Source organism: Anomaloglossus baeobatrachus, chromosome 6, assembly GCF_048569485.1.
Source record: "Anomaloglossus baeobatrachus isolate aAnoBae1 chromosome 6, aAnoBae1.hap1, whole genome shotgun sequence".
NCBI lineage: Eukaryota > Metazoa > Chordata > Amphibia > Anura > Aromobatidae > Anomaloglossus > Anomaloglossus baeobatrachus.
The window spans coordinates 213,609,452-213,634,826 of record NC_134358.1 but is presented as its reverse complement, the minus strand read 5'-3'; the positions used below and the strand labels follow the sequence as shown (position 1 = coordinate 213,634,826).

Genomic DNA, 25,375 nt, shown 5'->3' with positions numbered 1-25,375 from the left:
CGCGGCAAAAATAAGGTGCGGATTTGCCGCGAAAGTCGCGGATTTTCATGCAGAAAAATCCGCAGGTACATTCTACCGTGGACACATAGCCTAAGATGTGCGATTCCCTGTCTACACCACTTATCTCATGATTGCCTGAGCTGATAACCACTGATCGGTGGGATTCTTCCCATCTGATATTGATAATCTATAATAAGGATAGGTCAAGGTACTTCTCAATTAAAAAAAACACTCCCACTAACTTCTTATTGATTTAAATGTGTGTATGTGGATGTAATGTAGTGCGAGTGTATAAATATACTCTCCTACCACTGCTCTCCCCAGTGTCCAGTGCCGGTCTTCTCCTTTCAGTGACACCACTCCTTTTCAGACTCTCCAGGTATCACTGGGCGCTGTGTGACCTCCCCCCCCCCAAAGTAAATTTTACAATGTAAGTCTATTGAGCGTCAGAATGAGGCATCAAAGACTTGTATTATAAATGAAATTTAGAATGAGCAGGCAGGCCTCATTTGCAGTGATGTCACTGAGAAGAGCAGAAGAATGACACTGGGCGTTAATAAAAAAAAGTTAATGGAGTGCTTCTTTAAAAGGGATGAGCTGGTTACTAAAAGATTTTCTTAAAAAAGTTCTACACTACTTGGACAAACCACCTTTTAATTCCCATGTTTGGTCCCATAAAATAAAGAAGCTTATACTCACCTCTGATGCTGGCGCCGTTGCAGTGAAGACTAGGACAGGGAAGTTGGCTCTAATTAGGCACAGGACTTGTATGATGTAACAACCTCATGTGATCCACCGCAGGAAGGGAGCATAAGTGTTTTTATTTTATTAGGGTTCAGAAGGGGTTGTCTGGGTAGTGGACAACCCCATTAACACTGTCAATGTTAGATTATATTTTCTGAGTTTTTTTTCTTTTTTTTTTAGTTTTTTTTTATTAATTTTGTTTTTAAATATTTTGTTTGTGTTTGAAGCTTCGACTTTTGTATGCAGAGCCGCTGTATAGAATTGCTTTATAGCCAGACTCGTTTACTTAGTTGAACTGCCCGTAGATACTTCCATGAGGAAACTTACGGTCTTATTATTGAGTTTAATTAGATAAGCTGAATTCATTAAACCTTTTCCGGACATTGTTGTTTTTTTTTTTCCCCCTCCTGTCTTCCATTAACAATGTTTGTTGTTTTTTTTTTTGTTTTTTTTTTTTGTTTTCTTCAATAACTTAACTGCATGATGACTTTGTAGTTTTGAATGCCATGATTTAATATGCCATATAAAGTACAGAAAGGTGGGATGGAGAAAGCGTGTCGGTGTGTTTACGGTATACAGTGTGCTGTAGAATTGACTCGTTAATTCTACATATGAATCAGTATAATTATGGCAGTACCAGATTTTTAGACTTATGCTTTTATTGCCTTTCAAGAATTCAAAACTTTAAAAATGAAAAACCTGGATGTTGTCGCCATATTCTGACACCCACCCTATTTCTATTTTTGCTTCAATTGGGAATATTTATAGGTAGATGTGGACTGAAATTTGTTACTTGTCATAGCCACCCTACGAAAAGTGCACAGTTCTGACAGTCTGGAAGGGTCTGAACATATTGCCATGCCACTGATTTTTTTTCTACTTGGTTTTAAGGTAATTTGTCAGCAGGTTTTTGTTATGTAAGTGGAGGACAGCATGCTAGAAGAGTTGACAAACAAAAAAACAACTGTACTTCTCTTATCAGTGTGTTTGCAATTGTTTACGTAAACTAAAGGGTTTATTACCCTGTGATTACCATTACAGGACTAGAAACTCTCCAGTCCGACACGCCCTCTACTTTGATTGACATCTCACTGGTAATGCAGAATCTCTATTGATAGCGTGGTTGTGGGCAGGGACAGCTCTGCTGTGTTCCTGAATCTAAATTCTTTGTCTCAGAACGGCTGCGCCCAGTAATCTAAGTGATATGTCGTTGGATTCAGAATCTCCTTGCCTACATTTTGATACTGTCAGATGAGGTAGCAAAATACTGCTGTCTGATTCCCTTTAATGGTTTGAGTCTCTATTCTTTAGTATATTACTAAACTAAATACATTTTATTGATTATTTTGACTATACTTTCTGTGTGTTTATAACTCAATACCTGTTATGTTATAGAGACGTGTGCATCTCAAAGAATCTAATGTGTTTTGTGTGTTTTTCAGACTTTGATATGAACTTCTTCTGGCACTGGAGCAGATTTCTGGACTACGTGCAGTGTGTGCTGGCATTCACTGCTGTGACTGGGTACATCACTTATCTATCTCTGGACTCTGTGCTCTATGTAGAAAGCCTGGGTTTTCTGGCAGTGTTTACTGAGGCTATGCTTGGAGTTCCACAGCTTTATAGGAATCACCAGAATAACTCAACTGAAGGAATGAGGTAAATGTCATTATATTGGACTAATAATATAGTCATGTACTTGCATAAGTCTCATCCTAAGCCACCCCCTTTAGTACAGGCAAAATAAGGTTTGACCTGGAACAAATTCCAAGAAAGCGTTTTATGATATTTTTTTTTGTTTGTTTTACTATTATATGTGGGGAACAACATATTAAAAGTTTTCCAAAAATTGATCACCACAAAGGTCCTAACTATGACGTCCTAAGACGATGACAGCCATCGCACTAAAAATGACTAATATTTCCCTATTTTAAAGCTGTAGCTGTAGGTTACAGAAGAGTTTGCATTTTTTATACTATATATTTTCATATAACAATTTTTATACAAAGTTTTATACTAACTACATGGACAGGCGAGGTCATTACATCATCAATGACGTCATGACACATGTACATTTCTAGAAATTATAGAATTACTACACAATGCATTTTAAGACCTACTTCATCACTGAATAACCGTGTCCTGTCAATAGTCACTATTTTCATCATCAGACACTGCTTCCTCACTCCTATTGTCACAATGCCCTTCTTGACATGGTCCGCATACCCGTGAACAGGTAAGTCTGTGTCTTTTGCAAGTGCACCGAAGTGTACCACAACCACGAGAACAATTGCAGTGAATTATTTTCAGAAGTGTTTCTGGCGCGGGTGAAGTATCCATCATCACTGGAACTAGAGTGTTGTTCTGCAATTCCCATCCCCATTCAGTAGTGTCCATGGCCTCTCCATTGTCCATCCAAAGCATCACTTCGTTGCAGAGGAGGTCAGTGGCAGTTGTTCAGGTGTAACAAACATTTTGGCTGAACGAACTTTTTTGCAGAGAGTAGAATACCTCATTGCAGACAGATTGTCTCCAGGTTTGCCCCTGAGCAATGCCACCATCGCTGTACACCCAGCATCTTTAATCTCAGCTATGTTTTTCTTAGGTGTGGAAAACATTTTAGCACAGTTATTGAAGACAAAGTCTCCCTTCAAAACCTTGTGTTGACCGAGTTTTTTTCCGATTCCAAAAACCGCGGAAGTGGTATCGCAACCCTTGAATGCATGCAGGAACAGAAGACTGATGCAGTCATGGTTTCCCAGGAACGTCTTCATAACCTTAATGTCGTATACTGTTGCAGGACTCCCTTTATCCGAGTAGAAATAAAGCTTGTTGCCATCGCTGGTTGATGCCTGATGAAGTAACAACACCAAAAGATCTGTATCTTTGCCAATGATACTAGTACTTTTGTTGGATGACATTGACACTGCTGCCTTAACAATCTCCACATCTGCATCCCCCTCTAATTGTATTACATGGCAACCTCTGTCATTCATGCGCTGTGAAACGAGATTGATAAGAGACTGTTTGTTCTCCACATTCAAAAGGAAGTCCTTTTTCCCGACAAATTTCGTTCCTTCAGCAAAGTTCACTTGTTACTTGTTCGATTTTTGCGCCGTCGCTGATGGGTAATGTCCTTAGTGTTTGGTCCTCCAATGTAACCATCAAATACTATCGTAGCCTTACCCTAATGCTTTACTGTGAAAGATGCATAGTCTTCAGCGATTGAACAATATGTCTTTCCTTCTGCCCACTTCAGTCGATGGAGAAGAGAACCTCCGTCAAGAACATAATGTTCCACTTCTGGTACATCCTTGAGTACTACGTCATCTGAACTCTGTTCTTTTAAAGCAGCCATCAGTTGGGCTTTGTTTGGTTTGTGTAAGAGATGTTTTGCCTCAAAGAGGGATGGTGGGTATGGTAAAAGTTCATAGGCCATCACCTCATCAAGGGAAAGATCAGCAGTTTGAGACAGCACAAGAAACCTTTGAAACAAAAGAGCGGGGTCTATTGTTTTGTCCTTAGCAACGTCAATTGCCTCACTGGATACCAGGGTCTTGGCTTTCATTGACCGCTTGTACTTACCTGAAAACAGTGATTAACCCTCCATTGTTACCTTTATTTCTCTGCCAATGGTGAACAGGTTATGGACATTCACATCCTTATTTGCATTGAGACCGGTGGTAATGTTGCGAAGAGACACTTCATCAGAAAAAGGTGAAAAGATCTAGAGTTTATCTGCAATTTTCTCCAGGTCTTCACGATCTCTTCTAGTCCTTGACGTTCTTGCCTCCTTGTGTTGTTCACTGGTGACAAAGCTCTGGCGAGTGAAACCCTGCATTGCATCACTTTAGGAAGAGGACACTGGCACAGAGTCCTCAAGGCCCTCTGATGTTCGGACATTCCACTTCCTCTGGTAAAATAATTATGATAGACCCTGAAAGGCGAGTCGCCTTTAACATTTTACAGCTTTGGCAGCCATATTCTTTGACGTCACATTTGGACCCTTTGTGGTAACCCTATCTTGGTAAACTTTTAGTATGGTTTTTCCCTACATGTAATACTACCAAAAAAACAATAAAACTTTTTTTTTTTTTCGTTTTTTGACTGGACTACTTCTGAAATCAGCTGCTGCACCCCTTAGCCATTGTTAGGCCATTGTATGAAATCTTGCAAGTTTAGAGGGAATCTGTTCGTTCATTCATGCTGCCTAACCCTCGGGCAGCATGGATCAGAGACTGGTAGCATGATTCCATCCATGTATGTTTTTTTCTGGAAAACTCTAGTTTTTGTTTTTTTTTTTTTGTAAGCTGTATTCTCTCAAACAATAGAATATATGACAAAACATAGTTTAAAGATATGGCTGGGCACTATAGGAAAATATGTGACTAGTGAAATGGTTTTAATGAGTTTTCACATGGTCAGAATAAATTTGTGAGTGTCGTACTGAATTACTAAAATACGATGCATAAAAGTATGTTTATGTATAGCTGGGAAATATTCATGTACAATCTATCATCCTGGAGCTCTGTGTAATAAGAATTTTCCTAAAATGAAGATACAAGGAGTGTGTGAATTATATTTTTTATGTGTAGGTGGGCTGGGTAAATCTCAGGAGTCAGTCAAACCACCTAAACATTTGCTTCGGGCATCTTTCCTGTTGGGTTGTTTTTCTATTGATTTCTCTTGAAGTTCATATCACTGGCCTAACTAGAAAAAATACCTGACCATTTAACTGCCTATAATGATTTGTACACTTCTGGTGAATAGTTTTATATCATTCTATTTTATGTTCTCTTTTGGCTTTGTTCCATATGATTTTCAATATTTTTTTTTCTTACAGTCTTAACTTTGTTCACATTTTTATATTTTTCGTTCATGTTTACTTGCCCTTTTTTAACAATTTCTGCAAATGGAAAATATAGTCGACATTCGATCCTCAATCATTTAAATAAAAAATGACCTGTTGCAGCCACGTGTTACTTTAAACATAACAATAGAGGGTCTAAAGTTTTATGGATAAGCTAATGTTTTTTTTTCTTGCACTGATATACCATATTTTTCGGACTATAAGACGCACCCTGGTTTTAGAGGAGGAAAATGGGAAAATAAAATTTTAAGCAAAAAGTGTGGTCATGACACACTGTTATGGGGCGAGGAGTTGCTGCTGACACTGTTATGGGGATAATGTCCCCAAATTCTCTAACTAAGGTACCCCATCCTGGTAATGATCCTCCTGCCTTGTATATGATCCCCATCCTTGTATATATGTCCCTCATCCTGGTATAGCCTCCATCCTGATAAATACCCCCATCCTGCTATATACCCCTATCATGATATATGGCCTGCATCCTGTGGCACACCAAAAAAATAAACATACTCACCTTTCCTCAGTCCAGCAGCATCGCTAGTCTTCCGCTCTGTGCCAGCAGCTTGCTGACCTGTGTGGAGCCGGCCACCGTTCCCTGCAGCATCGCGATGTCCTCCTGAATGACTGCCCGCTGATGTGTGTGTAGCCGTGCGCACAGCGATGAAGTCATCTTTGTGCTCACCGCTCTGTACACAGATCAGTGGGCCGGCAGAGAAGAGGTCATCGTGATGCTGCAGGGAACGGGGAGTGTACTTATTCACTGCCCCCCGCGCTGCTGATGATGCGCGGGGGGCAGTGAATATAGCTACACATGATCACTCCAGGCTGTAGTTGCAAGGGGTGATCACGCGGGCCGGCTGTTAATTATGCGCGCATCTCCTGCCCCCCATCATCCCGCATATGAAATGAGCGGGCCCACGTGGTCACGGTAGCCGCTGCTACAGCCTACGCATGCAGCCGATGACCCGCTCCACCATAGCACCCTCATTCCCCGCAGAAATGCCCTACATTCAGAATAAAAGACGCACCCCCCACTTTCCCCCAACATTTGGGAGGGGGGGGTGCGTCTTAGAGTCCGAAAAATACGGTATACTTTTTTATAGTAGACGATTGCATTGGGCTTATGTTAACTGATATCTGTTGAACTTTATATAATTCAATAAAAACTACAGTTATAAACACCCCCCCCCAAAAAAAAAACATAACAATATTGATTTGTCTCCATACTTAAGTGGCGTTTATATTAATTTTTTATTACCATATGCATTTCTAGAGGAATTAAAGGATTTTCCACTACTTTGACAGCTCCTCAGTTACGTAGGTTGAAAAAAAAGACTGGTGCCGTTCCAGTGGTGCCGGCACTGCCTCTCCCGGGTCTCGTGTGATGACGTGTCCATGTGATTCTTTCTCCCAATCAGCTGCCACTTTTCAGTCCCCTCCATCAGACATCCGGAGAAAGTGAGATCTGCGGTTGCTCTTTCACCTCCTTAGGATGCCTGATTTGTTTGAAGGAGGGGAGTGTAAAACAAGCACTGATTGGCTGCAGGGATCATGCCAGCAATGGAGACGAGTACAGTTTTATTTTGGATGGGGGGTGCATTTTGGGAGGGTGGGAGAGAGGACATGAAGTTTGGAAAGGGGTTGTTCGAGTAGTGGACAACCCTTTCAAATATTGTCAGAAGCCCCCTCATGGATGATTAAAGCACCAATTCAGCGTTTTGTTTTTGAGCACTGGATGGATGCTTCTAATGTAAGGTCCCTGCCCCTACTCTTTTATACTCGCCTTCTATTTTCTTAGTGCTATCTTGTGACCGCAACTTCTGACTTGATGAAAGGGATAAGTTACGTCACAAGCTCTCAATATATCTTTGGGAGCCAGAACAAGGCACTCAGACATATTGCATTATGGACTCCAGTTTGCTCCATGAAACACAAACTGCAAAAGACCGATGAGCGGTGGTGATAAAAGATGAAGACAGTGGCAGGTGAGTATATGAACAGGGTCAAAAAACTTGGATTTAATAAAAAGTATAATAAAACAAAAACAAAGGGCATTTAAAATCTTAAAGGCTGAGAATACAGAAATAGCATTTCAGAAGTATAAAGATATCAATAGGAAATGTAAAAAAGAAATCAAACAAGCAAAATTAGCTACTGAAACCAAAATCGCCAATGACATTAAAATAAATCCCAAAATCTTTTATAAATACATTAATGCCAAAAGGAAAACAAAGGATAGTATCGGCCCCTTAAAATATAATAACAAGTTAGTTATAGAGGACAAGCAAAAGACTGAGATATTAAATAGGCATTTCTCATCTGTATTCACCAAGGAACTGACTGTACCAGGGATCATTCAACAAGTGAAAAATCAAAGTTCACCACCCAATATAATTAATTTAACACAAGATGAAGTACGCCTACGTCTGAGTAAATTAAACATTGACAAATCCCCAGGGCCAGATGGCATTCATCCACGAATATTGAGGGAATTGAGCTCCGTAATCGACAGACCGCTGTATCTCATCTTTTTAGACTCACTTGTAACAGGGTTGGTGCCTCAGGATTGGAGGATTGCTGATGTGGTACCGATATTTAAGAAAGGTAAGAGGGTAGATCCAGGCAACTACTGTCCAGTAAGCCTGACATCAGTAGTATGCAAAGTTTTTGAGGGCATTTTAAGGGATGACATGCAAAAATATATTGCAGAAAATAATATGATAACTGACAAACAGCATGGATTCATGAAAGATAAGTCGTGTCTAACCAACCTGTTGGGGTTCTATGAGGGGGTAAGTTCAAACCTGGATATTGGTAATGCAGCTGATGTGATTTATTTGGACTTTGCAAAGGCATTTGATACTGTACCACATAATAGCCTTATACTAAAGCTCCAGAAGCAAGGACTAGGGGACACAATATGCAACTGGGTAAGGAATTGGCTAAAAGATAGGAAACAAAGAGTAGTCATAAATGGTACATTCTCTAAATGGGCTATAGTCAGCAGTGGGGTGCCGCAGGGATCTGTGCTTGGACCGATTCTTTTTAATCTCTTTATTAATGACCTTGTGGATGGGATTGATAGTACAGTGTCAGTCTTTGCCGATGACACCAAACTATGTAGGATATTAAAAACTGACCTGGATAGTACAATATTACAAAAAGATCTGGATAAGATGTCAGATTGGGCAGATACTTAGCAAATGAGATTTAATGTTGATAAATGTAAAGTAATGCACCTAGGACGGAGTAATCCTATAGCTGCGTATACATTAAATGGAAGTAAACTCGGGACTACAGAACAGGAGAAGGACTTGGGTATTCTCATTACAAATAAGCTGAGCAGCAGCACTCAATGTCAAGCAGCAGCTGCTAAAGCAAACAAGATTTTAGGGTGTATAAAAAGAGAGATTAGATCCCGTGATCCCAACGTATTGTTATCCCTCTATAAATCACTTTGTAAGGCCACATCTGGAATACGGGATCCAGTTTTGGGCTCCCCATTTTAAAAAGGACATTCAGAAGTTAGAGTCAGTTCAAAGGCGGGCAACTAGACTATTACAAGGAATGGAAGGCCTCCCATATGATGACAGGTTGAAAAAGTTAGATATGTTTAGCTTAGAAAAAAGACGTCTCAGAGGAGATCTCATTTATATGTATAAATACATGTGTGGTCAATATAAAGGACTGACTTATTTCTTCCAAAGACAGTACTAAGGACCAGGGGGCACTCACTGCGAGTGGAAGAAAAGCGATTCCGACAGCTAAATAGGAAAGGGTTCTTTACAGTTAGAGCAGTCAGACTGTGGAATGCCCTACCACAAGAGGTAGTAATGGCAGATACTATAACAGCTTTTAAAAAAGGGCTGGATGATTTCCTCAGTACACAAAACATTGTTGGTTATAAATGACTTAGTGACTAAATGTAGAACTGGTGGAGGAAGGTTGAACTAGATGGACCTAGGTCTTTTTTCAACCTAAGTAACTATGTAACTATGTAACTATGTAAAGTACACCAATCACCAGAATTTTCCAAATTTACCTAAATACAGTGCTATACTGGCACGATCATGCTGATTCTATACATTCCTTTAGTTGTCAGGATGTATAGGTTTTGAAACACAAGCAAGTAAAATTTGTAAAATGAGCAGATTTTTGAATGACAGCAGCTGCCGGTCAACTGAGATGGAGTGGGTATTCCTAGTGATTCCCACCCCCCTGCCTATCCATCCTTCCCCTGTTATTTATGGAAATTCTTTTATAGAATCGTTTTACTTTGTGACTAGTAGAACTGTGCTGATGAACCCATGTGACCAGATGGGGCAGGGCCTCGGCCAACATAGCTGATTATAGGAAGAAACATTATTTTTCTGTTGGCTGAGGCCCTGCCCCTTCTGGTCACATGGGTATGACATCAGCACGGGTTTTTCTAGTCACTTAGTAAAACAATTATATAATAGAATTAACATAAACAGGGGAAGGATGGATAGGCAGGGGGGCGGGAATCACTATGTATACCCACCCCAGCTGATCGGCAGCTGCTGTGATTCAAAACGCTGCTCATTTTACAAACTTTACTTGCTAGTGTTTCAAAACCTATACATCCTAGCTGATAACTAAAGGCATGTATATAATCAGCATGATAGTGCACTGGCTTTAGGTTATATAGGAAAATCCTGGTGATTGGTGCACTTTATAGCACCGCTCAAGCGGTAAAATAAAAATAAAAATCCTGGAGTGATGATTCAAGAAGTTAGAATACAAAAACGTCTGTTTTAAAACAAAAACAAAAAAAAACACTGCGAAAAACTCGTGATTTTATTAAGAATCAAGTCTGTATGTGCCTACAGCTGTATGATATAGCATTGCATATGTCACCTATTGACTCTTGGGTTGGCTTGTGTCAAATTGTGTGAAGGGAGCTGGTTGAGTATTAAATGGCCAAGCAAACATTTAGTTTTCCCTTTGATTAATGTTTTATAGGATTTTCTATTAATATTCTCAGTTATAACCTAACTGAGTTGAAAGTGAATTTAAGATATTTGCATAATTTGCATATATGAGCAAAAGCAGACTGCATAACTTTGCAAAGGGAGCACTAATCCCTAATCCGAACTTCCATCATTCAAGTCACTTGTGCTCTTCTTAAAAATATTAATTAGCCAGTGTCAGGAAGACAAAGTTGACTACAATTAATAGAGAAAGACTTAATTTATTAAAATATACATTAGATCTTGGTCTTACCTTCAACAGTTTTACCATGTTCGTTTTAGCTTTAGAGAAGCAATGAGGCGTCAAGATATTAACCTCTTTTTATTCTCTTTTTCTTCAAATCCATCACATTACGTTTGCTCCTTCCAAACAGATAAAGTTGGTTAACCCACCCCTACGGCACACATGAAATGGATATGGGTGAACCATTCATTCCTTTCTGTGTCCTATTGATTCCAGTATATCAATGGGTGATATTCCTGGGATTGGTTTTACTGCAGTTGTGACATCTATTTGTTAAAGGGAATCAATGACCAGGATTTTCCTATATAGCCTAAAGCCAGTGCTATACTGTCGCAATCAGGCTGATTCTATACATACCTGTAGTTGTCAGCTCGGATATATATAGGTTTTGAAACCCAAGAAAGTAAAGTTTATAAAATCATCAGTTTCTTGAGTGACAGCAGCTGAGGATCAGATAATAGCAGGGGGGAATTCATAGTTATCCCCTCCCCCTGTTAGAATTAGCATGGTAGATGCTAGAATGTACGAGCTCCTGACAGGCATGACGTATCTTGTCATGTGATGCGGCATGTTTAAAATGCAGCCCGATGTTTCCAGATAGAATAAACATTGTTTTTCTAAGTCCACGTGGGCATGGAGTTGATTATAATAGAAGCGGGGGTCTGGGATAAAACCCACAAGTGAGGGTTGTGCAGGGGGGGCGAAGCGAAGTGCATAGAAAGAAACATTGCCACGCCCACCAAGCAATCTGGTCACGCCCAACAACCTGTCAGGAGCCCATACATTCTAGACTCAACTGATGGATGGTATGGGATATGCCATGTTTGCTGTATTACGAAGTCCTCTAAAATTTTTCCTAGTACTTCTGTGAAATATGTTCCCCTGTCACTTTCTATTATCTCCAACAAACCCCATATTGGCATAACACTTCAGACATCCGCATTTTAGCCACTGTTTTCACAGTTGTTTTCACACAAGGGCAGGCCTCAGGCTATCCTGAAAAGAGATCCACACAGACAAGGACATACTCATCAATGCCTTCCTTGTGATACTGTATGAAATTAATCTGCAGTTGCTGAAATGGGTATAATTGCCTACGTTTGCATCCTTGCGAGGCCTTGACTTTTTCTTAGATTGTGGAGGGCACAGAGAGAAAAAATTTGCAGTAGACTGATTAATCTCTGGTGCTACCCAAGGTTGATTCGCCATATTTGCTATGGCTTCTTTAGCATAATTACCGTATTTTTTGGACTATAAGACGCACCGGACCATAAGACACACCCTGGTTTTAGAGGAGAAAAATAGGAAAATAAAATTTTAAGCAAAAAATGTGGTCATGACACACTGTTATGGGGCGAGGATCTGCTGCTGACACTGTTATGGGGGTAATGTCCCCAAATTCTCTACTAAGGTACCCCATCCTGGTAATGATCCTTCTGGCTTGTATATGATCCCTATCCTTGCATATATGTCCCTCATCCTGGTATAGCCCCTATCCTACTATAAACCCCCATCCATAAATAGCCCCATCCATAAATAGCCCCATCCATAAATAGCCCCATCCATAAATAGCCCCATCCATAAAAAGCCCCATCCTGTTATATACCCCCATCCTGTTATATACCCCCATCCTGCTAAATACCCCCATCCTGCTAAATACCCCCATCCTGCTAAATACCCCCATCCTGCTAAATACCCCCATCCTGCTATATTACCCCCAGCCTGCTATATTACCCCCAGCCTGCTATATTACCCACAGCCTGCTATATTACCCACAGCCTGCTATATTGCCCCATTCTGCTATATACCCCCATCCGGCTATATACCCCCATCCTGCTCATAATATACCCCCATCCTGCTATATACCCTCATCCTGCTCATAATATACCCCCATCCTGCTATATACCCTCATCCTGCTCATAATATACCCCCATCCTGGTATATGCCCTTATCCTCCTATATGGTCTGTATCCTATGGCACAGAAAGAAAATAAACTTTTATACTCACCTTTCCTCACTCCCTGCAGCATCCATCATCTTCCTCTCTCTGTTAGCAGCAGCGCCGTTGACCTGTGTGGAGCCGTTCCCCTGCAGCATCGCGATGTCCTTCTGTCTGCCAGCTCGCTGATGTGTGTGGAGACTAGCGGTGCGCCCCCAGGGTGACGTCATCCCTGTGCTCACCGGTCTCTTCACAGATCAGCTGGCCGGCCGACAGGAGGACATCATGATGCTGCAGGGGAACGGTGAGTATACCGTACTTATTCACTCCCCTCGCGCTGATGATGATGCGCAGGGGGCAGTGAATATAGCCCCACATTATCACTTCAGGCTGTAGTTACTAGGGGTGAGCACACTGGCCGGCTCTTTACTATGCGTGCACCCCCGCCCATCATGCCGCCCACCTGTCAGCACCGGCTTCAGCGCTGAGAGATGATGGGTGGGAGGATGGGCGTGCATATGAAATGAGCGGGCCCACGTGGTCACGGTAGGCGCTGCTACAGCCTGCTCGTGCCGCCGATACCCCGCTCCACCGCAGCACCCTTATTCCCCTCAGCCCTACATTCAGACTATAAGATGCACCCCCCCACTTTCCTCCAACATTTGGGGGGAAAAAATGTGCATCTTAGTCCGAAAAATACGGTACTTGGATCATTCTTCAAACGCCCCAACATAGGAACAGGTGATCAAGAAAGGCAATACCTCTCACCTAATCTCCCCATGTTGCACACAGTTGTTGGCCACTTACTTTTGCATTCCTCTTGTTTTTTTGTTTTCTTCTTTCTTTTTTTTTTTTTTGTCTGTCTGTGGACTGCTGCTCTGTTACCTAAAGCTTGAAGTCCATGGACGTATCTTGTTGGACACTACATACATAATTCTTTAGTAGTAGCATAATGGTGGCTGCTTTAGCAGCAGTATCCACCAAGGTATTACCCTGAGCCTTCCATAGTCTTCTTTTTTTTTCTTTTTCTACATGTGAGCCTGGACTTTGATACCAGCTACCAGGTATACTGGCTCCAGAACCCTAAAAAGATAGTTTCAGCATTACATATAGGGTTACTGAAGGACCATGTGCCACTGAAAACCAAAAGCATACTTTGAACCATGGAAGATATTTGCTGTTTGAGTTTCTGCCATTGTACACACTGTAGTGAGTGCCTTCAGCTTTGCCTCCTGCACTGAAAGAGTGATTCTTCCAAGTTGGTCACCATATATCCCATGCATGGACTTATCAATGCTTGGAGCCATGTAATAAAAGCTCAAAATCTGCATTAACAATTGGCGTTTCAATAACCTTCTCAATTTTTTTTACTCTAAAGCGGGCTTTACACGCTACGATCTATCAAACGATATGTCGATGGGGTCACGTCGTTAGTGACGCACATCCGGCGCCGTTTGACATATCATAGCGTGTGACAGCTACGAGCGTCTGTTAACGAGCAAAAATACTCACCTTATTGTTGCTTGTTGACACGTCGCTCATTTTTTAAATATCGCACGTCCTTCTCTGCGCAGGTTGTTCATCGTTCCCGTGGCAGCACAACGCTCCGTGTGACACCCCGGGAACGATGAACTGCAGCTTACCTGCGTCACGCTGGCAATGCGGAAGGAAGGAGGTGGGCGGGATGTTTACGTCCCGCTCATCTCCGCCCCTCCGCTACTATTGGCCGGCCACTGTGTGACGTCGCTGTGACGCCGAGCGTCCCTCCCCCTTAAGGAAGAGTATGTTCGCCGCCCACAGCGAGGTCGTTTGGAAGGTAAGTACGTGTAACGGGAGTTTACGACTTTGTGCGACACGGGCAACAAATTGCCCATATCGCACAAACGGGGGCGGGTGCGATCGCAAATGCGATCACACGAGAAATTGATGCATGTAAAGCAGCCTTTAGTTTTCATTAGTTCCAAACAATCATGTTATTCAATAGAATACAAAAAAATAAATATTCTGTGGAATATAAATAGACCTGAACTGCAGGTAACCAGTTAATCACCTAAACTCCTCTTCTGCTAAGCCATGCAGTGTTTGTTTATGTATGGTCTTGCTGAAAAATTCAATTTTTTTTCCTGAAATATATGTTGTTTGGATGAGACATATGATGTTTTAAAACATTTATACAATGCTCCGCAGATGCAGACGTTTGAGCTATACCCTAACAAACTGGATGGTCTTTCACCTTTTAAGTCTGCAAGACAAGGTTTCCAGGGTTTCCATAAAGAATTTCAAATTTTGATTCTCCTGCCCACAGAACAGTGTCCCATTTTGCCTTAGTCCATTTTTGAAGGACCTTTGGGCCAGAGAAGAAGACTGCATTTCTGGATTGTATAATTTCTTCTTTGCATATTTAGAGTTTTGATGTGCATTTGTGGATTGCACAGCGATCTCTGATTTCTGGAAGGAATACTTAGCCCTTGAAGTTATTTTCTCTACTGACTCGTGCCTGAGTTTAATGCATTGCTGCTTCAGCGTCTATAGATCATGGTGTTCCACTGTCAGTTGTCCTTTGTGCACATAGATTTCTCAATCTCTGAATCATTTCATATTATATACTGTAGATTTTAGGATATTCAAAGGCTTTGTAGTTGTATGTTAAGGAACATTTTTCTGCACAATTTTTAGACCGTTCTTCAAATTTGTGAACCTCTGACTATCCTTGCTCCTGAGAGACTGTGCCTTTCTAACTTGCTCCTTTTATACATAGTTGAAAATTGACCGTTCAGCTGTTTTACATTAGTACCACTTTTACAGCCTTTTGTTAACTCAGTCCAAATTTCTTTGAAATATGTTGCTGTCAACAATTTCAAAATCAGTTATTTTATTTTTTAAATGAAATGAAAAAAATGTTTAACTTTCTACTTCTGATATGTGCTCCTATATTTTGTTGTGCAGAAAATATGTCTATAAAATATTTCCAAATTGTTGATTTATTCTTTCTTGTTTTCTTTACACTTTACACATTCCCAAAATTGTTGGAAATGGGTTATATTTTTATTTTTTGTGTGTGTATTGTATAGTTTTTGTAGTTTGTCCTTAGGAGTCATGCTCTCAGAAGTGGCTTCTTTAAACTACATTTAGATTGTATTGTCATTAAAATCATAGTTTTATACTGTTAAATAGAGAACATTTTCTTTCAGGTCACGAAGGACAGAGTTTTATAGTCTTTCTTTCATTTTCTATATTATTCAGCTTCCTTTCTTGCTGCAGGCTTGTTAAAAATTTTTTTTTTTTTTATTATGCATAATCAAATTGTAAATGCATAATTAACTTCTTTTGTCAAAGTTTTCTTGAAAATTTGAGCCCAAAGAATGTTTCCTTCACTTTTTGTTTTTTGGGTGGACAGATATTTTATGGCGCATGTAGCTTGTGCTCATAATTTTTTTAAACACTCTATTACAGAATGCTTCCATTAGTGGATATGATGGAATCGGTTTCTTCGGTTAGAATATCACATTTTTTTTTAGTTTTTTTTGAGAACTGAGAGTAAATTAATTGTATGAGAGAACTGTCAGATTAGGGAGATGTCTTGTTTTGGATTTTTATGGCCATAAATATTCAGTCCTGATCGCACCAGACAACACACACACACTCCAATTTGGACTATATTGAAACATCCATTTTATTTTTTCCCTCCATAAAAAAATGAAACATTGTTTTCCAATGTATGCTGTCTTTTTGTAATTTTCTTTTCCTACCCATTTTTAAAAAAAGCTGTTTTTTTGTTTTGTTTTTTGGTAATTGTGTGAATTTCTGCACATGGTACTCATGTGCCATACTGTTTACTGCAAAATGTTTTGTTTTTTTTTTTAAATTGCTGATTCTATTCTATTTTTCAGAATTTTCACATCATTGACATGTCTATCAATCTTGAGATTATCGTAATGCGTTAAAATTTGAAGGTGTACTGTGTGTGTGCATGTGTGTGTGTGTATGTTTCTCTGCAACATCGAAATTGCAAAAATTAGGTATGTGATTGGTAATAAAATGATATCTCCGGGATCAATAATATTCTTTGCCATGATTTATGGCAGTAAAGAGCCAAAGTCTAAATGTAAATTAATGTTTCTATAATATAAATACACTTCTTGACATTGAAATTGTATCACCAAGAAGCAATAGTTATGGGATTATGAAAATCAAAGGTTTGATTGCCGTGTTATTGATGTAGAAATAAAAAAAAAATTGAACAAAATTTTTAAAACTTATCCAGAAATTATGACATATGACAGCTACTTGTAGAAATACACACACTTAAGGGTGCTTTACACACTGCAACATCGCTAGCGATTGCTGGCGATGTCGCGAGCGATAGCACCCGCCCCCGTAGTTCGTGCGACATGTGGTGATCGCTGCCGTAGCGAACAATATCGCTACGGCAGCGTCACATGCACATACCTGTTCAGCGACGTCGCTGTTGCTGCCGAACAATCCCTCCTTCAAGGGGGAGGTGCGTTCGGCATCACAGCGGCGTCACAAAATGGCCGCCCAATAGAAGAGGAGGGGAGGAGATGAGCGGCCGGAACATGCCGTCCACCTCCTTCCTTCCTCCTTTCCGATGGACGCAGGTAGGATGATGTTCGTCGTTCCTGCGGTGTCACACACAGCGATGTGTGGTGCTGCAGGAACGACGAACAACCTGCGGAATGAAACACCAACGACATTATGATTTGGAGCGACGTGTCAACGATCAACGATTTTTTCCGGTTTTGCAATCGTTGCTCCTAGCTGTCACACGCTGCGATGTCGCTAATGACGCCAGATGTGCGTCACAAGCACCGTGACCCTGACGATATATTGTTTGCAATGTCGCAGTGTTTAAAGCACCCTTTACACGTCTTGGCATGTTTCCAGTGAGGCTATTAATGGTTGCCTGAAGAATTACCTGCCAGTATGAATGCATTTGGACATGCAAATCATCAAGATCTACTTCTGGCAGCTCTTTGCAATTGCTGACCAATGACGTTTCAGATGTGCTCAATAGGAGAGCAGTCCGGGAATGATCAGGCCATGTTAGAACGTTTTGGCTATACAGACTGCTCACAGTAGTATAACGTTATGGCCTGGTGTTGTCGTGCTGCAGAAAAGCTCCCTGTACACTTCCACATTCCCTGTTGAAGGAAGCTTAATGATGTTTCCCACGCGGTCTCCAGATCAATCTCTGGCTATAATAGCGTTTTCAGACAAAAGTGTGACTCATCTTTGTAGTGGATATCTTTTCATTCCAGCTTCCATTCCTGTTTTGCTCTGCATGATGATGACTTCAAAGGCTAATGGAACACCATTAGCTGGATGTCTGCAGCAATGATATGATGCTGAACACATGCACTCAACTTCTTTGGTTGACCATGGTGAGGCCTTTTCTGAGTGGGACATGTCTTGTTAAACCGCTGTATGGTCTTGGCCACTGTTCTGCAGCTCCGTTCCTGGATGTTCAAAGCAGACTGGGGTTTCAAGATGAACTTTTCAAGTTTTTTTTTTTTTTTTTGAAGAAGAAGCACTGGTAAATTGGCAAGTTGGAAGACCTTAGGCTAAGTTCACATTTCCGTTGATTTGTATCAGTCACATGCGTCGCTTGACGCATGTGACTGATGCGCTGTTCAACGCTGTACAACGGATGACAAAGAACAGAATTCTTTGTCGGATTCCGTTGTGTGCGGGGGGCGGAGTTCGGGGGCAGAGCCGAGCGGGGGGCGGGGCCAGGCGCTGAGGATGTCAGTGGAAGTGCTGCGGTCTGCATGGCTGGGGACAGGTGAGTGTATCTGTGAGTGAGTGAGTGTGTGTATGTGCATGTATGTATGTATGTATGTGTGTGCACATGCAAAGTGCGGGAGGGGGCGGAGCCGAGCAGGGGGCGGGGCCAGACGAGGGTGTCAGTGGCAGTGCTTGTCTGCATGGCTGGGGACAGGTGTGTGTGTGTGTGTGTGTGTGTGTGTGTGTACATACATGTGCGGAGTGCGGGAGGGGGCGGGGTCGGCCTCCCTGCACACGTAACCAGCCTAAATATCGGGTAACAGCAAAGCACCCGATGTTTACCTTGGTTACCCGATATTTACCTTGGTTACGGGCCTACACCGCTTAGCGCTGGCTCCTTGCACCGTAACCAGGGTAAATATCGGTGTAACCAACCAAAGCTGGTGACGTGTGCAGGGAGCCAGAGAGCATGCGCAGCGAAATCCGACGGATCTCGCTGCTCAAAAAACGTTACATGCTGCGTTCCTCCCGCCCGGCGGTCAGTCGTTCCACGACTGATCAGTCGGGCGGAGGGTGCAACGCAGCATCATCAGTCACAATCCGCTGCTCATACAAGTCTATGGGAGCAGCGGAATCCGCTAAACGGATTCCGCTGTTTACAAGAGCAGCGGATTGTGACTGATAGATTTTAGCGGAAATGTGAACTTAGCCTTAGATGCAGTGCTTGGCTAAGCAAATTTAGCACAGCAAAAGAAAGACACATTATGGTTACTTTGCTTAGAATGCTAGATATCTTCCGATTTCAATTAGCTTTGAACTGGCATCAACCAATGGGATCCAGCTACACCCATATACTGTTTGGAGAAGTCTGGAGAGAAGATGCTTATCTGCAACATTGAAACAAGGCCAAGCAACTTAACTGTGCATGAAAACATAGGAACTGTGGTGTAGAAAAATGGCAGCAGGTGCTTGGAATAAGTAGTAAAAAATGTAACTATTTGGCTATTCTTGTTTTCTGAAAAGCAGGAAAGCAGTATAATTAATAATGACTGTATGAAGGCAGCACTGAAGCATGGTGAAAGTCTATTGCAATTTTTGGGTTGAATTTCAGCAGAGTTGGGCATCTGGTTAGAATTAATAGTGTCTTCAATACCGACAAATAGAACACATATTTTACATCATGTGATCTCATCAAGTAGTGTCTGATTGGCTCCATATTTATTCTACACCTGAGCATCCACCTCAAACATACAGCCAATGTCATGAAGAAGCATCTTCACCATAAAGAGCAAGGAGTTTTGGAAATGAGGATATGGTCCTTATAGAACCCTGACCTCCTCCCTATCGAGTATTTTTGGATGTACATGAAAACAAAGAAGGAATTGCATAAGCCTACATTTATTATGTTTGGCCTGATGGTTGGTTGGTCCTCTTTTAAATACTTTTTTTTTTCCCCCTCTACACCGTATGACTTTTTTTTTTTTTCCCCTTTACACTTTTTAGAGCAGCAGTTTTTCCATTTTGTATTTTGTAACTAGGATTCTGATATTGACTATGTATACAGGTTTGTCAATTATTTAGGCTGTTAGAATATTATTTGCACATACGGTTTCCACAGATTATCCAGTCACCTGGCCACCACAACGAATGATGACATGATTGTGGTGCTTCAGTGATATCATCTATGGTAACAATGTTTGTGTATAACCTTATACATACTTTTATGCTGCAAGAACCACTTATCACAATCCTCATCAGCAATTTTACTGGCCTTTACACAAATTATGTGAGAAAAAAGCTACTGCTGTGAGATCTCATTTCTCTGTTCCTGATTTCCCTTATGTATAGGATATTATTATTGTACATCAATTACAGTAAGCAAAGCTGTGGGAGAACTTTCATTTACAAATCACTGTTAAAATTATTATTGCCTTGGGAATGTGGGCATCTCTGAAGTGTGTTTATTTCTTATGGATTCCATTTCATATACAGCCTATATAATGACTGTGCTTAATCTAATATATGACATCCTGAACTATACAGAGAAATAAAGTCCAAAGTGGAGTTTTGCAAGGCTGTAAACAGTTTGTTGAGCCCTAGTGTTTTTAAAACCTGATCCTCAGTAAAAATAATTTTGAATTGGATAAGACTTCTAAGAAGTACTTTGTTAGGTCCCATGTGTAACACAAGATATTACTATAAGGGGGGCTATTAATCCTGAAAAAAAGATTTAGCACGATGCTCAATCCAATAGTTGATGTAATAATTTAGTGCAAGATCTATAACTATTAGTAGACATTTAAAAAGGTTATCCACTGCTCTAATATATATATATATATATATAATTATTATATTATATTGGCCCAGGATAGGTAATGTCTGATCGGCCAGGATCCGACACCCCGCACCCCGCTGATCAGCTGTTTTCGGTTCTGACAACAGGCCGCTAGGAATGGTCAGTTCTGGAGCTGCCCAGTCTTCTGCTAGTGGCCGCTGATGGGTACTGCACATCCACCTCATGATTATTTGCCGGATGTGCAATACCCGTCCACTCCCGCTATCAGTTGACGGGGCAGCTACTGAACTAAGCATTGCCGGCGGCAGCACAGAGAACAGCTGATCGGCACCGGTACAGGGTGTCGGAACCTGGCCGATCAGACATTGATGATCTATCCAAATGCTGTATGAAGCTGTAGTGCAAGCAGTGTAAATGTGTGAACTGAGTCATTGCTACATTAGCTACTTGCAGCCCTCCACAGGGTATATAAAGAATGAGTCATTTTAAATAGAAAGGGAATTTGGTATTTAGACTATTGGACACATCTTACTATGACACATCCAAGATTTTAAATCAAAGAAAATCCCGTCACTCAGTAGATTTTATGTTTGTTTATTTCTTTATTCAAGTTTTTGATATACTTGGATGTTTATCTCGTCCCGAGCTTTTATCAGCAGTCTGTTAGTAAAACCTTAGGGCAAGCAGAAACATATGGGAATATCCGGAATGGGAAAAAAGGAACAAATAAACATAAAATCTACTAAGTACCGGAATTCTCTTTGATTTTGGATTTTTATTCCATGAGCACGACGCAAGGTAGGGTGGAGTGCCGATCATTTTTATGGATTACACCCAAGGTTTAGACAACAGAAAATAGGAACAATACATTACTTACAAATTAAAGTCTGTGGGATTTAAACAATTTGAATGCAATAAGGTAGAATAGTGAGGTACTAGATCTAGTATTCGGTTGGCTTTACATGCTACGATATCCGTACCGATATCGCTAGCATGCGACCCACCCCCATTGTTTGTGCGAAACGGGCATATCGCTGCCCATCGCGCACAAAATTGCGCACCCGCGTCACACATACCTGCATAGCGACGTCGCTGTGACCGGCGTACCGCCTCCTTTCTATGGGGGCGGTCCATTCGGCGTCACTGAGCGGCCGCCCAATGAAAGCGGAGGGGCGGAGATGAGCGGGACGAACATCCCGCCCACCACCTTCCTTCCGCATTATGGCCGGCGGCAGATAGGAGATATTCCTCGTTCCTACGGGGGTCACACACAGCGATGTGCACTGCCGCAGGAACGAGGAATAACAACGGGAAAGCGATAGTATCGATAATTGGGAGCGGACCCCCATGTCAACGAGGAGCGATTTAGGACGTTTTTGCAACGATCCAAAATTGCTCCTTGTAGTCACACACTACGAGATCGCTACAGCGACTGGATGTGCGTCACAAATTCCGTGACCCCAACGAGATCGCTGTAGCAAAATCGTAGCGTGTAAAGCCCGCTTTAGTGTTTCTCTGTAGTATGTGTATTAGACACATGCACTGCATTACGAATTGTTATGCAAATTGTATTTTTTTCTGATTTTCCTAAATGGTTGATGCAAATGAGTCAGTATAATATTCAAATCAAGTCTTTATTTAAAAATTTCCCCAATGATAACAACAGTATTTTTTTCCAAAGCTAAAAAACCCTCAACCTTCAGCAGAGCTGGAAGCGACGTTGGATCATCCTGGATTATGCCGGACATGGAGGGCTTTTTCGGGCTTATTAAAGTGGTGAACCAGGGTATATGTTTGTGTTTTTTATTTCTAATAAAGGATTTTTTCGGGTGTGTGTGTTTATTTACTGTCACTTACAGATTAATCATGGAAGGTATCTCGGGGAGACACCTGACATGATTAATCTAGGAATTATTGGCAGCTATGGGCTGCCATTAACTCCTTATTACCCCGATTGCCAACGCACCAGGGCAAATCGGGAAGAGCCGGGTACAGTCCCAGAACTGTCGCATCTAATGTATGCGGCAATTCTGGGCGGCTGCTGGCTGATATTGTTAGGCTGGGGGGCTCCCCATAATGTGGAGCTCCCCATCCTGAGAATACCTGCCTTCAGCCGTAGGGCTTTATCTGGCTGGTTTTAATATTGGGGGGTACCGCACGCCGTTTTTTTTTAATTATTTAATTATTTATTTCACTGCACAGTATAAACACGCCCACCGGCTGCTGTGATTGGGTGCAGTGAGACACATGTCACTCAGCGTGGGGGCGTGTCTCACTGCAACCAATGATAGGCGCCAGTGGGTGGGGAAAGCAGGGCATACGAGATTGTTTAATGAGCGGCCGGCTTTTTCAAGATAGTAAAAGCCGCCGGAGCAGTGTGAATGCCGTGCAGCGCCGTGCCGGGGATCGGTAAGCATATTAGAGAGGGCTGCTCAATTCAGTTACTCAGAAGTTTAGCGGTCACCGGTGAGTCCTTCACGGGTGACCGCTAATCAGGACGCGACACAGACAAAGCTGCAGCATGACAATGAAGTCGGGTGAAGTTAACCCGAGTTCATTCTGATCGTGCGGCTCTTTCTGTGTCTGCTGTTAGCGGCCATGTAGCAGAGCCTAATGGCAGATGACATAGTGAAAACGCATCCCTACACATTACACACGCTTGGCAAGTCAATAAAAAAAAAAAAAAAAAAAAAGGCGCCCAATGCATATGTCACAGAACACATGATCTAAAGGATCACACACAAAATTGATCAATTTAACATAGACTACTAACGCACGTGTGACAGCAAATGAACAACCTACATGCGATCTCATTAAATCGCATATGCGACCTGGGCGTGTCACATCGCATACGAGATCGCACACCTAATTGTAAGGTGTAAAGCTGGCTTTACATTTCTGCAGTCATTCCCCAGCAAAACCTACAGTGCTGGCCAAAAGTATTGGCACCCCTGCAATTCTGTCAGATAATACTTAGTTTCTTCTTGAAAATGATTGCAATCACAAATTCTTTGGTATTATTATCTTCATTTAATTTGTCTTCAATGAAAAAAAAAATTGTCATAAAGCCAAATTGGATATAATTACACACCAAACATAAAAAAGGGGGTGGACAAAAGTATTGGCATTGTTTGAAAAATCATGTGATGCTTCTCTAATTTCTGTAATTAACAGCACCTGTAACTTACCTGTGGTACCTAACAGGTGTTGGCAATAACTAAATCACACTTGCAGCCTGTTGACATGGATTAAAGTTGAGTCAATCTCTGTCCTGTGTCCTTGTGTGTACCACATTGAGCATGGAGAAAAGAAAGAAGACCAAAGAACTGTCTGAGGACTTGAGAATCCAAATTGTGAGGAAGCATGAGCAATCTCAAGGCTACAAGTTCATCTCCAAAGACCTGAAAGTTCCTGTGTCTACGGTGCGCAGTGTCATCAAGAAGTTTAAAGCCCATGGCACTGTGGCTAACCTCCCTAGATGTGGAAGGAAAAGAAAAATTGACGAGAGACTTCAACACAAGATTGTGCAGATGGTGGATAAAGAACCTCGACTAACATCCAAACAAGTTCAAGTTGCCCTGCAGTCCGAGGGTACAACAGCGTCAACCCGTACTATCCGTCGGCGTCTGAATGAAAAGGGACTGTATGGTAGGATACCCAGAAAGACCCCACTTCTTACCCGAGACATAAAAAAGCCAGGTTGGAGTTCGCCAAAACTTACCTGAGAAAGCCTAAACCGTTTTGGAAGAATGTTCTCTGGTCAAATGAGACAAAAGTAGAGCTTTTTGGGAAAAGCCATCAACCTAATGTTTACAGGAAAAAAAAAAGGCATTCAAAGAAAAGAACACGGTCCCTACAGTCAAACATGGCGGAGGTTCCCTGATGTTTTGGGGTTGCTTTGCTGCCTCTGGCACTGGACTGCTTGACCGTGTGCATGGCATTATGAAGTCTGAAGACTACCAACAAATTTTGCAGCATAATGTAGGGCCCAGTGTGAAAAAGCTGGGTCTCCCTCAGAGGTCATGGGTCTTCCAGCAGGACAATGACCCAAAACACACTTCAAAAAGCACTAGAAAATGATTTGAGAGAAAGCACTGGAGATTACTAAAGTGGCCAGCAATGAGTCCAGACCTGAATCCCATAGAACACCTGTGGAGAGATCTCAAAATGGCAGTTTGGAGAAGGCACCCTTCAAATCTCAGGGACCTGGAGCAGTTTGCCAAAGAAGAATGATCTAAAATTCCAGCAGAGCCTTGTAAGAAACTCATTGATGGTTACTGGAAGCGGTTGTTCGCAGTTATTTTGGCTAAAGGTGCCAATACTTTTGTCAGGTCCATTTTTGGAGTTTTGTGTGAAATGATCAATGATCAATGATTTGATTTTTGTTTCATTCTCTTTTGTATTTTTTCATTGCAAACAAAATAAATGAAGTTAATAATAGCAAAGAATTTGTGATTGCAATAATTTTCAGGAAGAAACTGAGTATTCTCTGACAGAATTGCAGGGGTGCCAATACTTTTGGTCAGCACTGTATGGGTATAAAAAA

At 41.5% G+C, this 25,375-nt stretch overlaps 1 protein-coding gene across 3 annotated transcripts in view; it reads left to right on the top strand.

The window, feature by feature from the left end:
- Nucleotides 1-25,375, top strand: part of SLC66A2 (solute carrier family 66 member 2) — a 214,119-nt gene that overhangs the window by 113,945 nt on the left and 74,799 nt on the right. For all 3 annotated transcript variants that reach the window (XM_075316426.1, XM_075316424.1, XM_075316425.1), the window contains one exon: nt 2,187-2,403. In XM_075316426.1, the coding sequence (XP_075172541.1) occupies nt 2,187-2,403 (217 nt within the window). The remainder of the gene's footprint in view (nt 1-2,186; nt 2,404-25,375) is intronic.